This window comes from Fistularia commersonii, chromosome 3 (assembly GCF_037954325.1).
Source record: "Fistularia commersonii isolate RoL2024-O1a breed Wild chromosome 3, RoL_Fcom_v1.0, whole genome shotgun sequence".
Classification (NCBI taxonomy): domain Eukaryota; kingdom Metazoa; phylum Chordata; class Actinopteri; order Syngnathiformes; family Fistulariidae; genus Fistularia; species Fistularia commersonii.
In genome coordinates, this window is record NC_141286.1 from 3,261,399 (window position 1) to 3,276,103 (window position 14,705).

General features: G+C 39.4%; 1 protein-coding gene across 2 annotated transcripts in view; it reads left to right on the forward strand.

Moving 5' to 3' along the window:
- The window catches only part of ubash3bb (ubiquitin associated and SH3 domain containing Bb), a 56,318-nt gene that overhangs the window by 36,410 nt on the left and 5,203 nt on the right, over positions 1 to 14,705 (forward strand). Inside the window, exons 2-13 of one of the 2 annotated variants that reach the window (XM_086141551.1) lie at positions 4,713 to 4,766; positions 5,989 to 6,175; positions 6,257 to 6,455; positions 8,213 to 8,382; positions 9,670 to 9,878; positions 11,325 to 11,469; positions 11,555 to 11,681; positions 11,808 to 11,927; positions 12,610 to 12,702; positions 12,802 to 12,946; positions 13,801 to 13,907; positions 14,547 to 14,656. In XM_086141551.1, the coding sequence (XP_085997677.1) occupies positions 4,713 to 4,766; positions 5,989 to 6,175; positions 6,257 to 6,455; positions 8,213 to 8,382; positions 9,670 to 9,878; positions 11,325 to 11,469; positions 11,555 to 11,681; positions 11,808 to 11,927; positions 12,610 to 12,702; positions 12,802 to 12,946; positions 13,801 to 13,907; positions 14,547 to 14,656 (1,666 nt within the window). The remainder of the gene's footprint in view (positions 1 to 4,712; positions 4,767 to 5,988; positions 6,176 to 6,256; positions 6,456 to 8,212; positions 8,383 to 9,669; positions 9,879 to 11,324; positions 11,470 to 11,554; positions 11,682 to 11,807; positions 11,928 to 12,609; positions 12,703 to 12,801; positions 12,947 to 13,800; positions 13,908 to 14,546; positions 14,657 to 14,705) is intronic. The other variant, XM_086141560.1, reaches the window with a different exon arrangement.

Consider the following 14,705-nt stretch of genomic DNA (forward strand, 5'->3'; position numbering starts at 1 on the left):
TGTAAAGTGGATTTTTCATTTATATTGAAGATGGTGAAAGTTGAATTTTTTTTTAATTTTTTTTTATATGCCTCTGACATGGATCCTTATCTAGCGAAATTTTATTTTATTTTCTTGTCATCTACAGATGATTAACCTAATTTGATATTCTTTGCTCTTTCCTTCGCTGGATTTTTTATTTATTTTTTTTTCCAGTCATGAGAAACTGCCATGAATAAAATGAAAGCCAGACACATCACAAAAAAATACGCAAGATTGTAACGGCTGAAAATGACTGATCAGAAATGAATGGAATCGTATAAAATTAATATATTAACAAATATAATATTTTTTAAATATATTATATTTTTATATATTAAAATATTAATATATAAAAATATTTGTATAAAAATGTGAGAGAGAAATCACAAACTTTTTTTTGGGGGGGGGGGGATTCTTTTTCCTTTTTCATTTTTTTTTTTTCCACCCAGTCCCTCTGCAGAGCCGTAGACTTTGGCCTCAGTTGTCTTTTTATTTACTCTTCCAGCGAACCCCTTTCACATGGGAGGAGGTTTATGGTTCACTGTAAAATTAAACATGGACAAGTGAAGGCTAAAGCGTGATAAACAACGTCAGGGCGAGCTAGATATGCTCTACAAAGATACTCTACATACTGTAACGCTGCACATTATCCTCCAGGGACAACTTCTTCCCAAAGGAAGCTGCTCTCCCCTGAGACAGAAACCATATTAGCATCCAGATTTCTTATCTTCTGAGCGCCGCCTAATTAGATTGTGCGGTTCAAACATGAATTATCTGATCTTCTCTTCCTAGTTCCGCCAGTGGCCAAGTTCAGGTGTTTGCGCGGTGGAGGACGGGATCGCGAACGGATCGATGATTTCTTCCTTTACCTTATTTTCTTCTTTCCCGCTGGCGTTTCTTTCAAATTTACGCTTTACGTGTATCTCACCGCCCACGCGTGAATTGCTGTCTACTAGAACTCCGGGTTTGCGGCTGAGAGTCACCCTTGGTTTGTTCACCTTTGCTAGAACCGCTCATATGAACGTCTCTTTTTCTTCCTACACATGCGGATGTATCATCCTTTTTTTTTTTTTGCTTTAGAAGAAATGGCATATCCTTTGCTTTCCTCTGAGATCTGTTAAGTTTGTCTGACCTTTGAATGCACTCCGTCCATTGCGTTTAGAACTGTGACTCATTAGGCTAGTCAACATTGAACTATTAACTTTTGCTGCTGTCGCATTTCATCATTTTAGTTTTTCCTCTGATTAATAGTACAGTCGTGGTCTGGCTTTATGTTTTATTTGGTTTTCCCTGGTGTATAATTTTGTATAATGTATCTATAATGCATTTGTTTTAAAAACAACACGCAATTTAAGCACACACAGGTTGTAAATAAGTTACTGTATGTGAATTTTTTTGTGCAAGTTTACCGAATGAGGACTCTTGGAAACAATCATGTTGCTTCAGTGGTGATCACATTTTATTGTTATTAAGTGAAGGAAGTTTCTTGCCAACCAGCATTTCCTGAGGTTGAAACAGTCAAAAAGAATATTAATTAAGCTCAAGCTGTCAGATCTGAGATGAAAATAAGTTTGGACGTCAGCTGCATAGCAGAAACGTTCAATGGCGTCAATTTTATTTTATTTATTTTTTCACCAAAAAAGGAAAAGAAGGGGGGGAATTCATGAAGAAAATAAAAAGCCCCAAAAATGGACCCCTGAGGAACGCCATATTTATAGGGAGCAGAGGAAGAAGAGCAGTTTAGAGAATCTGAGAGTCATCACCATCACAATCTTTTAAGAGAAAAATGCAAAAAAAAAAGAAAATGTATAAAAGGCAAACCCCAGATGAAACATTGAAAAAAGTTGGTTGGTTAAAGATTTCTCAAATGCATTGAATGTGGCACGAATCACGGAAACCTGTGAGGAGACCATGTTGTCGCCCACTTCCTCTTGCATGAGAGAAACTTTTTAATTTTCTTAACAAAAAAAAAAAAAAAAAGACTTTTTACTTTAGTGTCAGCAGGGGTGTATACCAAATCAAAATATATGTTTAGGGTTTTTTTACGTCTGCAGAACTTGCACACATTCAAGTAATATTTCAACAAATATATGCCTCATATACCTTATAAAGACATAATTGTATATCAGAGCATTTTGAGTTTTAAAAAACTACCAGTGGAGAAGTTGGATGTTCTGCTCCTGGGTCGTACCATTTCTATTTTCTCAGTTATGTAAATACAGAGCATCCAAATTGCTGTTTTAGTCATAGTTTCACTTTTTTTTTCCACACTGTAGAATATTTGTTGGAAAAATAAATATTCGATGAAAATCACATTAATGTTCGTTTGTCATAGTTACTTTCTTTCACTAAGGAATAGCACTTCGATACATTAATCATGACTGATGGATACATTTTTTATCTGCACACTTATTTCAAGCTATTTAGAATATTCAAAAGATACGCCCACGCTTGGTCTCACTTACATGCATTACATTCGCACAAAAACCACCAAAACCACCCTTGTATTCTCCAAAACCAGCACCCGAGACAAGCACATCACTATTTGAGTTTTATGGCAGCAGCAAGTGATATTTCTAGTTATATTTAACTCATAAATCAATTTCATCAAGGTGCTTTTCTGCGCTGATCTGACTGTCAATATCTGCATTTTGACACTAGATCATGGTTAACCAACAAATTATGAATTTACATAGAAGTAATGCACTAGCAATATAGTTAATATTGCCAGTGTCTCGTTCTGTGTGAGATGTTTTATTATATTGAAAATACAGATTTCTACTCTTACTGTATAAATGCATAAAATGACCCTCAAAAGAAGCAGGTCCTCGCCTGAAGTCCATCAATAAATGACCATATATAAAAAAAGATTGAGAATTCTCTTTATATATTAGCCCATTATCAATTAAAATAAGTTAAACAAAATGATAAAATAAGTTAAACAAAAAGAATAAATAAAATTAAAAAAATTGGGCGTTGGGCAGAGAGAAGAGCGACCGAACACTCCTGGTTCGATTCCCGTGTTGTTGAGCAGGACAAGGGATTAATAAAGAACAATAAAATGATTAAAAAAATAAAAATAAATAACTATCAGCAACCCACAGTTGCTCCTGATGGCCCGGCTCGCGCTTTGCATTGCATATGGGTGTGTGTGTGTGTGTGCGCGCGCACATTGGTTAATGTAATCCAGTGTAAAACGCTTTGAAACCATAAGATGATGAATTCTATTTTAGAGTGTGTCAGTTATCTTGTTTTTAGATTTAAATGAAGGTAAACTACCGGTGAGAATCATGACATGACTTTCTGAACCTAATCAGATATTTTATGGCAGAAAAGTGAATATCTGGATACAACAAAAAAGCTCTTGGGTTTTTTTTTTTTTATTTTTTTTTATTCAACAATGAATCATATTCCTGCGTATGCAGTTATCAGCCACACTGACGTCATTACTTTACTCACGTCAACCATGGATTTCTGCAGCGTGCAGCTTTTTTTTTTTCTTTTTTTGGGATGGGCGAAATTCAAATCTGATAAAACCGACGGAAAATTTGCAGCGTCAAAATCTTCAGAGTCGACGAGATCCCGGTGGAGATCTCGGCAGATGTGAAAAACGCAGCTGAACCAAGAAAACATTTATTAGTCTGACTGCAATACCACTGAAAACAACATCTGCAGCGACATCTTCACGTAACGACACCTTTCCATTTTGCTGTTGTCGGTTCGTAAAGGAGAAAAGTCCTATACGTTGTCAAACGAGTGAAACAAGGAAGTGTAGAGGACGGTGTGTGGGAGTTTTCTCTCGCCTTGCCTGTGGGCATTTCCTCCCACACGTTTGTCTGTGAGACTTGCAAGTTGTGTGGTTTTGATTAAAAATTAATTCCGTGTACATCTTTTTTTTTTTTTTTTACACACACACACACATACGATATATGTATTTTTTTTTGTTTTTTTTTTCTTGTCACAAAGTGCTGGTGTATATAAAAGAATTGCTTTAGATTTGGAAAATCCCAAGTCAGATACACCAGGGCAAACACAAATATTGTCATTTTTAAAAGTCCAATTTAATTTTTTTGGTCTTTGAGCTTCCTACTTTTGTCTTACAGACTTGAGATAAGTATTTTTTTTTTCTGCATAAATCTACGCCTAAGGTGAACCCTGACTCTTAGCCATTGATAGCTGGGATACATCCTACGTGCACAAATAATGAATAAGTAAATACCTCACAGAGGTCTTGCTTATTAGCCATTATTTTGCAGGAGTTTCTCAAGAATCTTTGGTTTTAAAGTGTGTCTTATTGATATGAACCTGAAACATTCTGATTTTGATGATCACTATGACACTGATATGAAATGAATCGCTTGTCAGCAAATGAAGAAGAATCAATTACAAATAAAAAGGTTAAGAACTGTCAAAAAAAAAAGGTCAAAACCATTAATAAAGCCAATTAAACCGCGAGTACAACTGTATAAGTCGTGTTTTCGGCGAGGAAGTTTACAAACAACGAAAGAAAACACTACAATCATGGGTGAAACTCATCAGATACCTCCAAACGTGAAGCTGACCTTTGTCTCGGCTCCTTAGAAAACACGTAAAAGTGAACAGGAACAAAGATGTGTGTGTTTTTGTGATGAGCCATGACCAAGGGAACATTTCCACGGTTAATGTTTCTTTTCCTCTCTTGTGCTCGTCAGACTGAAAGCGCTAGTGTCTACAGGAGGCAGGAGTGTGCAGGCAGCATGTGACTGGTAGGTTGAACAGATGCACAGCACACACACACACACACACACACACACACCGAAACGCAGGAGCCGGCTGCAGGGAGGTGGCCGTATGTTACGCTGCCCTCTCCTGGGGAACGGCGTGGAGAAACGTCAAGTCGATCCTTCGCTTTGTCTTTGGAAATCTCGTGAAAGTGCATCGAACACGATTAGATTACATTTAAGTTCCTCTCAAAGCGAAACGGTTTGATTTAATGAATGTTATCATCGCAGTGACGGAGAAAATCCCAGATATGTGAGTGCAAGGCAAAATATCAATATGCGTGGATTATCATCTGTCGTCATTTTCTACTCCGGATGCAAATTTAACATTAAAGTTGTGATATTTGACTTAAAATGCTATTCCATCAACATTTGGTAAAAGAAACGGTTCAAAAAAATCCCCGTAAGGTCCCTGAAAATTCTGTCTTAGCTTGTTGTTTTTGATTTATTTGCTGTTTTATTTCCAATGAAACTTCATTGTTATTAATGTTGGTAAGTAAAAAGAAAGTATTTCCAGTGGGCTACATCTTAGTGAAAAGTAAAAGAGAACTCATTTTAATTCAAAACAACATCAAGTATTGGCAGAAAGCTGAAATCGTGTCAGGAAAAACCTGATTTTTGCCATTACAGTTACTAAAAGACTGTTATCATTGGCCACTGTATACAAATGGATACTGTTTTTTTAAGAAAATAAATAAAAATATCTATAAAAATATATTTTTTATATAAATGGCAATTTATATCCCTCGCGACAAAACTTAACATCCTGCGATCACATAACTTTGTTTACGGTTTACAATAACCTTGAAGGGGGGAAGTGTATTGACAAGTGAATTACCTATATTGGTAAATACATCACTGGCTCAGAAAATTTGAATATTGGGATAAAGTTCTTTATCTTCTGTAATGGAATAAAAAAAAAAAAAAAAAACTTTTTCATGATATTCTAATATTTGGATTTTTGAGTTTTCTTAAGATGTAATCAGCAATATTAAAATAATAAAAGGCTTGCAACATTTCAGTTGATTTGTAATGAATCAAGAATGTATGACATTTTTGTTTTTGTAAGATAGAGAAGATAATGAACTTTATCACAATATGCTAATTTTCTGAGACCGTCCTGTATATTGACATTTCACAATATTTTATTTGGGGCGACGCATGTTAAATTCTTTATTAAATGCGTGTTTTGTCACGGCGCCCCCAGGCTTTTTTCCCACGTGGACGACCCCTTCCTGGACGAGCCTCTGCCCAGGGAGTTCGTCCTGTACCTGCGCCCCAGCGGACCCTTGCAGAACCAGCTCTCGCATTTCTGGCAACAGAGCCGGGTGACCTGCGGCAAGAACAGGGCCCATAATATCTTCCCCCACATCACCCTGTGCCAGTTCTTCATGGTGAGTCAGATCTCGGACCGCCTCCGGGCTTCACCCAGGGATTGAAAAACAAATCGCCGCGTTTCCATCGCCTCCCCCCAGTGCGCCGACCACAAGGCGGAGGCTCTGTGCGAGGCGCTTCAGGCCACCGTGGAGCAGTGGCGGGGACGTTTTCCCAGCCCGCTGCCCCTGGAGCTCTACATCTCCTCCAACTTCATCGGCCTTTTCGTGGAGGAGCAGGTGGCCGACGTGCTCAAACAGTTCGCGGCCGACTTCGCCACTGACGCCGCCAGGAAAGCGGGTAGGAAATACAAGGGCGTTACAAAGGCATCTACATAGAGAGGAGCCGAAATCACTTACACTAGCAATTACATTTTTACATATTTCAACTCTACTTCTTTGCAAAAAACAATTATTAAAAGATATAGAGAGAATTTTCAAAAAAAGCTAAAGCTACTAATGTAATTTTTTAGTTACACTGTGGATATATTGTGGATATATGAAGCTAGTTTCCTCTGCAACAATCAGCATCTTCCATCCATCCATCCATCCATCCATCCATCCATCCATCCATCCATCCATCCATCTATCTATCTATCTATCTATCTATCTATCTATCTATCTATCTATCTATCTATCCATCTATCCATCTATCCATCCATCTATCTATCTATCTATCTATCTATCTATCTATCTATCTATCTATCTATCTATCTATCTATCTATCTATCTATCTATCTATCTATCTATCTATCTATCTATCTATCTATCTATCTATCCATCCATCCATCCATCCATCCATCCATCCATCCATCCATCCATCCATCCATCCATCCATCCATCCATCAGGCATGAAGTTATTGTAAAATGACCAGATCTATTCCAGTGTATGAGACTGACATGTTTAAAGGACAAAAGTCCTTTCCAGTCATTCATTATAAAGTCTCTTTTGAAACTTTTGCAGAGGACAGATTTTGTTTTTTGTGCTCAGATTAAAACGGGAGCCGCATTATAACTTCAAAGATATGTGTGTGTGTGTGTGTGTGTGTGTGTGTGTGTGTGCGCAGGGTCCACTTTACAAAAGTATTGAAAGTTTGCTCATTTTCTTTGATCTAGTTTTGCCTTATATTCATGGCAGGAAGAGGAGAGGGGATTTTCTTGAATATTTTGCAGTCATTTTAGGCTCATTTTCAACTCAATTCCTAATCATTAAATTATAATCAAAATGCAAGTGTACTTTCAAACTGGTATCACTTTCTTTGCAACTGCACCTCACCACTGCTGTCACTTTAACAATCAAACGCTACCATATCTATCTCAGCGTACTGTATCGTTGTTCCTCGTTCCCTGTGACAAATTATTCATCATTTTTTTGTACTTTTGCATTGGCGGTCTTAGTCACGCTATTTTAATGTTCTGTTTGTGTGAATGTCTGGCTATGTGTGTGCGTGTGTGTGTGTGTGTGTTTGTGTGTGTGTGTGTGTGTGTGTGTCAATTTTACAAAAATATTGAAAGTATGCTAATTTGTTTTTAGTTATTCCTCATATTTATGCAAAAAAGGGGTAAGGGTATTTTATTTTATTTTATTTTATTTTTTTATATATATATATACATATATATGTATATGTATATGTATATTTCTATATATACATATATATACTTGTATATATACACATACATATATATGTGTATATATATGTGTGTGTGTGTTTGTGTGTATATTATACTTATAATATTTTGCAGTCATTTTGGGATCATTTTATACTTGATCTTCAATAATTTTTGGGTCAGTTATGATCATTTTCTTATCAAAAAAAATTGTTTTTTCTTACCTATTTTTGGGATTATTTCAAACGTTATATCATCATATTTCACCATATTTAGTTCATTTTAAAAAATAATGTGAATTTCAGGGAGGCAATTCCCTGAACAAGAAAAGAAAAAAATGACTTTCTAATTTTCGAAACCAACAATTTTAAATAAAACAATTGATTGCTGTGTTCAAACGAATCAGAATATCCAAGTCTCAGATCACCTGTTGCGTGATATGTTCACCAGAAGTGCACGTGGAGCCTCACAAGAAGCAGCTCCATGTGACTCTGGCCTACAACTTCCCCTCCGATCACCTTCCGTTGCTGGAGAAACTGGCCAAAGGCATCGAGGTCAAGCTGGGCTGCGACTGGCTGGCGGTGCTTTTCTCCCGGGACATCCGCTTCGCAAACCACGAGGTAACCTTTAAGTTCACCCGAACCCTTCTATCCTTCCACGGATGCTATTCGAGCCCACGTCGCTTGAGGACATCACTGATACTCCTTAGTTTTAAATGCACCCTCGGAGAAAAGGTGCATTTAAAGTTTCATTGATCAAAATTGAATCGTGTTCAAGCGGATCTTTATTAACCCTTGTGCGATGTTAACATTGTGTTTACTCCCCTCGTCCTACGGGTCAAAAATGACCCATAAGATAATCTTTGTGCCTTAGTGTTATACAGCCCACATGGAAATATAAACAAAAAAGAAGTATCAATTTTTCTAATTATGGGGTCTCTTTAGGAAAAGTCGTAAAATTTCAAGTTGGAAAAAAATAGTTTAAGGTGTTTTTTCTACAGCTAAAAATGGTAGCGGGTCACTTTTGACACAAGGGTTAAGTTCTTTTCCTGAATATGGACCCTGCAATCTAAGGATATTCCAGTTGATGGTAACGGAATATAAGTGTCAAATAAATATGAATATAGATGGAAAGACACTTGGAAAAACCAAAAGACGTCTACAAATGAACAGACAGCAGAGACGACAGTTAGATTAACATTTCCTCCTCCCATTTGCTAAATATCTTTTGAGAATTCCTGTTAACGATGAATAACATTTCGTTTTTAAATTAAATCCACCTAATTCATTGAGTACTGATGAACTGTTCTTCCTCTGAAATGTATATTTATATATAAAATTTTTTTTTTTGAATTGTTTCATTTATTTTGAAAGGAACACTTTGCATTAACCCTCTTATTATGTTAAGGGTCAATTTGACCCATTTCACCCATTGACCCAATGGGTCAAATTGACCCTTAACATAATATGAGGGTTAAAACTAAAGCTGCACTATTTCCCTCATTGACATCTCGTATTTCGGTTATGAGCCTCGGGTTCAAGCGCAGGCGGGCGCATGTTTCCTCTCGTGCATCTTTGCAACCTTTTCCCGGCCTTCCTCGTCGACGAAATGCCAGAAATGATTCACTCCGGTGTTGTTGCTGACCCGTGGTGTGTTCCAGTGCGTGCAGCGTAGACACTCCTTGTTTTTGGCCGAGTAAGGGTTCATGATCTTGATGTTCGATTATTGACACGCTGCCTGACGGGGAGGTGTGGGAATTCGTAAAACCCTCGCAATAATTTCTTCCTGGTCCGACCTGCCGTTGCACAATAAATTCATTTCGCGCATAAGAATGCTATTAACGGCTTCTGTGAACAAACGAGATGGACTTTTTGTAATCGGATTCACTCCTTCTGTCGCACGCGCAGACGTTGCGGGTGATGTACCCGTACGTGCCCCAGAATGAAGATGAACTCGAGCTGGTCCCGGGGGATTTCATCTTCATGTCGCCCATGGATCAGAGCAGCGCCAGCGAGGGCTGGGTGTACGGGACCTCCCTGTCCAGCGGCCTGTCCGGCCTGCTGCCCGAGAATTACATCAGCCTGGCCGACGAGTCCGACACCTGGGTCTTCCACGGGTGAGCCTGAATGGCGTCACGTCGAAATAACATTTTTACCGACGCTTTCCTGCACGTAATATTACACTCGTTACCTTATCATCGGTCTAAAAGTCATTTCTTTGTAATGATTTGACCATTTTCAAATTGCAAATAAGCACGATTGCTTTTTTTTCTCCTCTTGAAATTGTTGCAAGAAATTATCTTAGGGTGTAGTCCAGGACAGGTAAACTTTTTGGCTCAGGGGCCGCATTGACTTTTAGAATTTGACAGACATGCCGGCTCACAACAAGATAACAATTAAATACATATTAAAATACATATTCAATACATATAAAGAAAAAAAAAAAAAAGTCAAAAGTACATATCAGGCTTGTCTGCGTTGCCTGAACATTGTCTGACATTAGATTTGAAAATAAAACCAGCCTGGTTTCGAAAGTTCTAGCGTTTGCATTTCATGCACAAACCGTTATAATAAATAAATATAATAAATACCGTATTTTCACGACTATAAGACGCACATCTTAGATTTTCTTCAAAATGTGCGACGCGCCCTATAGTGCAGTGCGCCCTGTGTGCGTAGCAGAGAACACCATGACAACGTTATAGGGGAAAGTGTGGGCGTTGATTGTATACAAAAAAACAGGTGTGTGCGTTATGCAGAACATTGTTGTTTTAACAATCCTGAAAACATGGCCAGCAAACACATCCAGCCACTTCGCTAACATGAACCAGGTGCCGCTCACTTTCGACATCCCGGCGAGTCACGCTGTGCAGAAGAAGGGGACCAGCACGGTAGCGATGCGCACAACGGGGAACGAAAAGTCCTCTTGGTTTCCGAAGTTTCACAAAGAGTGGACGGCAGCGCCCGGCGAGCTACGCCACAATTTGGGAATGGATTGTAGATGCTCGGGCAAACGTGTCCGCCGGCACTGTTGTTCCAGCTTTCGCAAAAGCCGGCATCATTTCCGAGGAGCCGCATGGCACGGAAAGCGACTCTGACAGTGAAGAAAGTGAATCTGGCATGTTTGATGGAGGTTTAGAATCAAATCAGAAACAGAGGATGACGACTTCCATGGGTTCGATTGATGACGATTACCGGTAAAAAAAAAATATACCAAACCCAGTTTTGCTCCTGCTCTATTTTTAGATACGCACACTTGTATGCTTGTGTGTGTGTTGTTATTGTAAGGCGGACGTAGTAGAGGACACCATGAGAACGGTAAAGTGTGGGCGTGGATTGTATATAAAACCCGCGCCTTATAATCAGGCGCGCCTTATGTGTGAGTTAAATACAATAATGGCACACATAACTGAGACTGCGCCTTTTACTACGATGCGTTTAATGGTCGTGAAAATACGGTATGTTGTTGTTTTTTTTTTCCTCACTTTAGCTTTTTCAACCTCAGCAAGAGGAAGAACCTGTGTTGTTTTTAATTGAATATGCAATTTTCTTGCCGCCCACAGCTCTCACTCATTCTTTAGCTGCGGGCCGTCCGACAAGCCTGGCAAGGAAAGAGGGATGTTCGACGGGCTGCTGGACGGACGGCGGGCCGAGACCGCCAGCCCCGGAGACATGCCCACGCTGAGCCTCATCTGCCATCCCATGCAGGTACGCTCTTTGCGTTCACCAAAGAGGGACATATTTTAGAATCCCGTCGAGGGCCCGGCGGTTTACCGACGCCCGTGACTTCCAGCAGGTCCTGCGGATGAGCGGCGGTCACGGCCGGCAGCCCAAGCGAACCGTTTTTGTGTGTCGCCACGGCGAGAGGATGGACGTGGTGTTCGGCAAACATTGGCTCTCGCTCTGCTCGGACAGCAAGGGTAACAAATTTCCCCCTCTTTTTTTTTTTTTTTTTGTTTGTTTTGTTTTGTCTCTATCAGGCCAGTCTGCGCCGCCGCTTTTTTTTTTTTTTCCAAAACTTTTGAAAGATTATTTGTCTCTTCCAGGTAGATATGTCCGCTCCAACTTGAACATGCCTCCCAGTTTGCCACTGTGGGGAGGACAGAGAGATTATGATATGGATGCGCCCATCACTGTTTTTGGATCCACGCAAGCGCGACTCGTGGGTGTGTGACCAGGCTCCTCATTTTAAATGAAAAATGCAGTTGCACTTTCATACTGCTATCACTTTCTTTGCAGCTGCAGCTTAGCGCTCCCGTTTTTAAAAATCAAACCCTACCGTATCTGCTCTACCTCAGCGCAACTTGTTGTTGCATGTTGTTCTCTGTGACAAATTATTTATGGTTTTTTTGTATTTTTGCACCTTTGGGTCTTAGAGTAACGCTATTTGAATGCTTTGTTTGTGCGAACGTACGGCAGAATTTACAACAAAGTTGGCTTTGGCTTTAATCGATAGATACGTAGATTGATGGAAAGTAAAACCGATCAATTGATCAATAGGCACAGATAGATGGATGGAAAAAACAGATAGATAGATGGATGGATGGCAAGAGCAGATGGATAGGTTGGGGGAAAAAAAGTACTTTGTTGAACCCAAAATCGGGAAATTATAACTGACACATTCAGAAATTGATTAAAAAAAGAAATAAAGAAATTATTTCTATTTTTTCTTCTACCAATCAGATACACATACAATAATAACGTAGCTCTTGAATTAGAAAAGCAGCGGGATAAGCACATCTATTTGTCTATTTGTCTAAATCCTGTATTTATTTCACCAGGGTATGTTGTAGAGAACTAAAGTAATGAGTGTGTGTGTGTGTGTGTGTGTGTGTGTGTGTTTTCCAGGGGAGGCCCTGTTGGAAAGTAACACCGTGATAGACTTTGTGTACTGCTCCCCTGCACTGCGATGCGTTCAGACCGCGCAGGAAATCCTGAGAGGCAAGCGGACGATACCGTACATCATGGAGGCGCGGCGGAGACGTCCGTCCACCGCGCGGAGCGTCGGCCGGTAACCCTGGCGTTTCTGTGTGCGTGCAGGTCTGCAGCAGGACGGAAAGCTAAGGATGCGAGTGGAACCAGGACTCTTTGAGTGGACCAAATGGGTTTCGGGCGGCTCCTTGCCTGCGTGGATCCCCCCCTCTGATCTGGCTGCAGTCCACTTCAATGTGGACACCACATACAGGTGTTACTACTCAGCTCTCAGTTGAAAACATCTCACTTTTATGAACTCGGTGTTGTAAATGGTGTATTTAACAGCTTTATTAAGATTGTATTGAAAAAATGTAATGCAACTATTTTCTTTACAGTTTTATAATAGTATAAAATGCCGGACAGAGACCAATAAGTGTCTTAACAGAGAATATACATTTATATTTTTATTGTCATTTTTAACTCCATGGTAAATACAAATTATTTGTACTACTTACCAATCAACTTATATATTTTACTCAATTCCATTTTCAGTAAATCCCTTCAAGGTGTATTTATGTTCGGGTCTTTTTCTGGTGATTGCTCATAAGTTTCTAATGTATCTTTTAAGTTTTTCTCATGTTACCATTTTGGGGGGGGGGGGGGGGGGGTCATTTTTTTAGGGGGGGGTCATTAAGTTTTAGGCAGAATAGCAGAAAATGACATAATTTGCAGAGAAACCTTCTCATAGTTTGAAGTCCATCACCGGATGCACACGTTATGTATCACAATTCTATTGTATGACTGTTAAACATAGTGTTTTTATTCCATGATATTGCCCCACCCCACCCATGGAACTCCATTTTAATGGATTCCACCTTTTGTTTGCAAAAGCTATTGTTTATCCCGCTAGCTAATTTTCATGTCAACGCAGTGACCTCATTTATTGTCTAAAATAATGTGTGCAATCCAAGAAAAGGAAGTTCTCGTAGCTGCCATTGTTTCTGGTCTTTGCTCAACGCGGCACCTTCAACCCTCTTGTACAAAGCTGACCTTATTTTTTGTGTTGTTTTGAAACGGGCACAAGTAGAGAGTTCCCTTCAGCGGCCGATGTTTGTCTCCGCACAGACCTCTGATTCCAGTCAGCAAGCTCACCGTGTCTGAATCCTACGAGAGCTACATGAGCCGGAGCCACCAGGTGACCAAAGACATCCTGTCTGACTGCAAGAACTCTGGTGAGAGTCTCCATCCATCCATCCATCCATCCATCCATCCATCCATCCATCCATCCATCCATCTATCCATCTATCCATCTATCCATCTATCCATCCATCTATCTATCTATCTATCTATCTATCTATCTATCTATCTATCTATCTATCTATCTATCTATCTATCTATCTATCTATCTATCTATCTATCCATCCATCCATCCATCCATCCATCCATCCATCCATCCATCCATCCATCCATCCATCCATCCATCCATCCATCCATCCATCTATCTATCTATCCATCCATCCCACAAATTCTCTTTAGATATACGACAAACACATTATAAATATCAGACTTATATTTTCAGATTTGAGTTCTCGTGAAATTACTCCAGTTTTTTTTTTTTTTTTTTTTTCTAATTAATATTACAGAGGTGTTTCAGTCATTTCTTTATTTTTTCCAAATAATTTCCAGATGAGGTTTTGAGATTGTTTGGGTATTTTTTTTTGGCAATTAATGATTTATTTTGTTTGTTTAAATCATTAACAGAAATATGCAAAAGATGCATTATTGCCCATTTTGGAATATTTTTGATTGATTGAAATAAGTCGCCCGACCGTGATGTGCTTTTCCTCGCTGCCTGTTTGTACCCTGAACAGGAAACAACGTGCTGATTGTAGCCCACGCTTCTTCCTTAGAGGCCTGCACCCGCCAGCTGCAGGGTCGCGGGCCGCAGAGCGCCAAAGACTTCATCCAAGTCGTCCGTAAGGTCTGTTCACTGCACCGCTTTTCTCTTTATACGTCCCACCTCTCTGCAA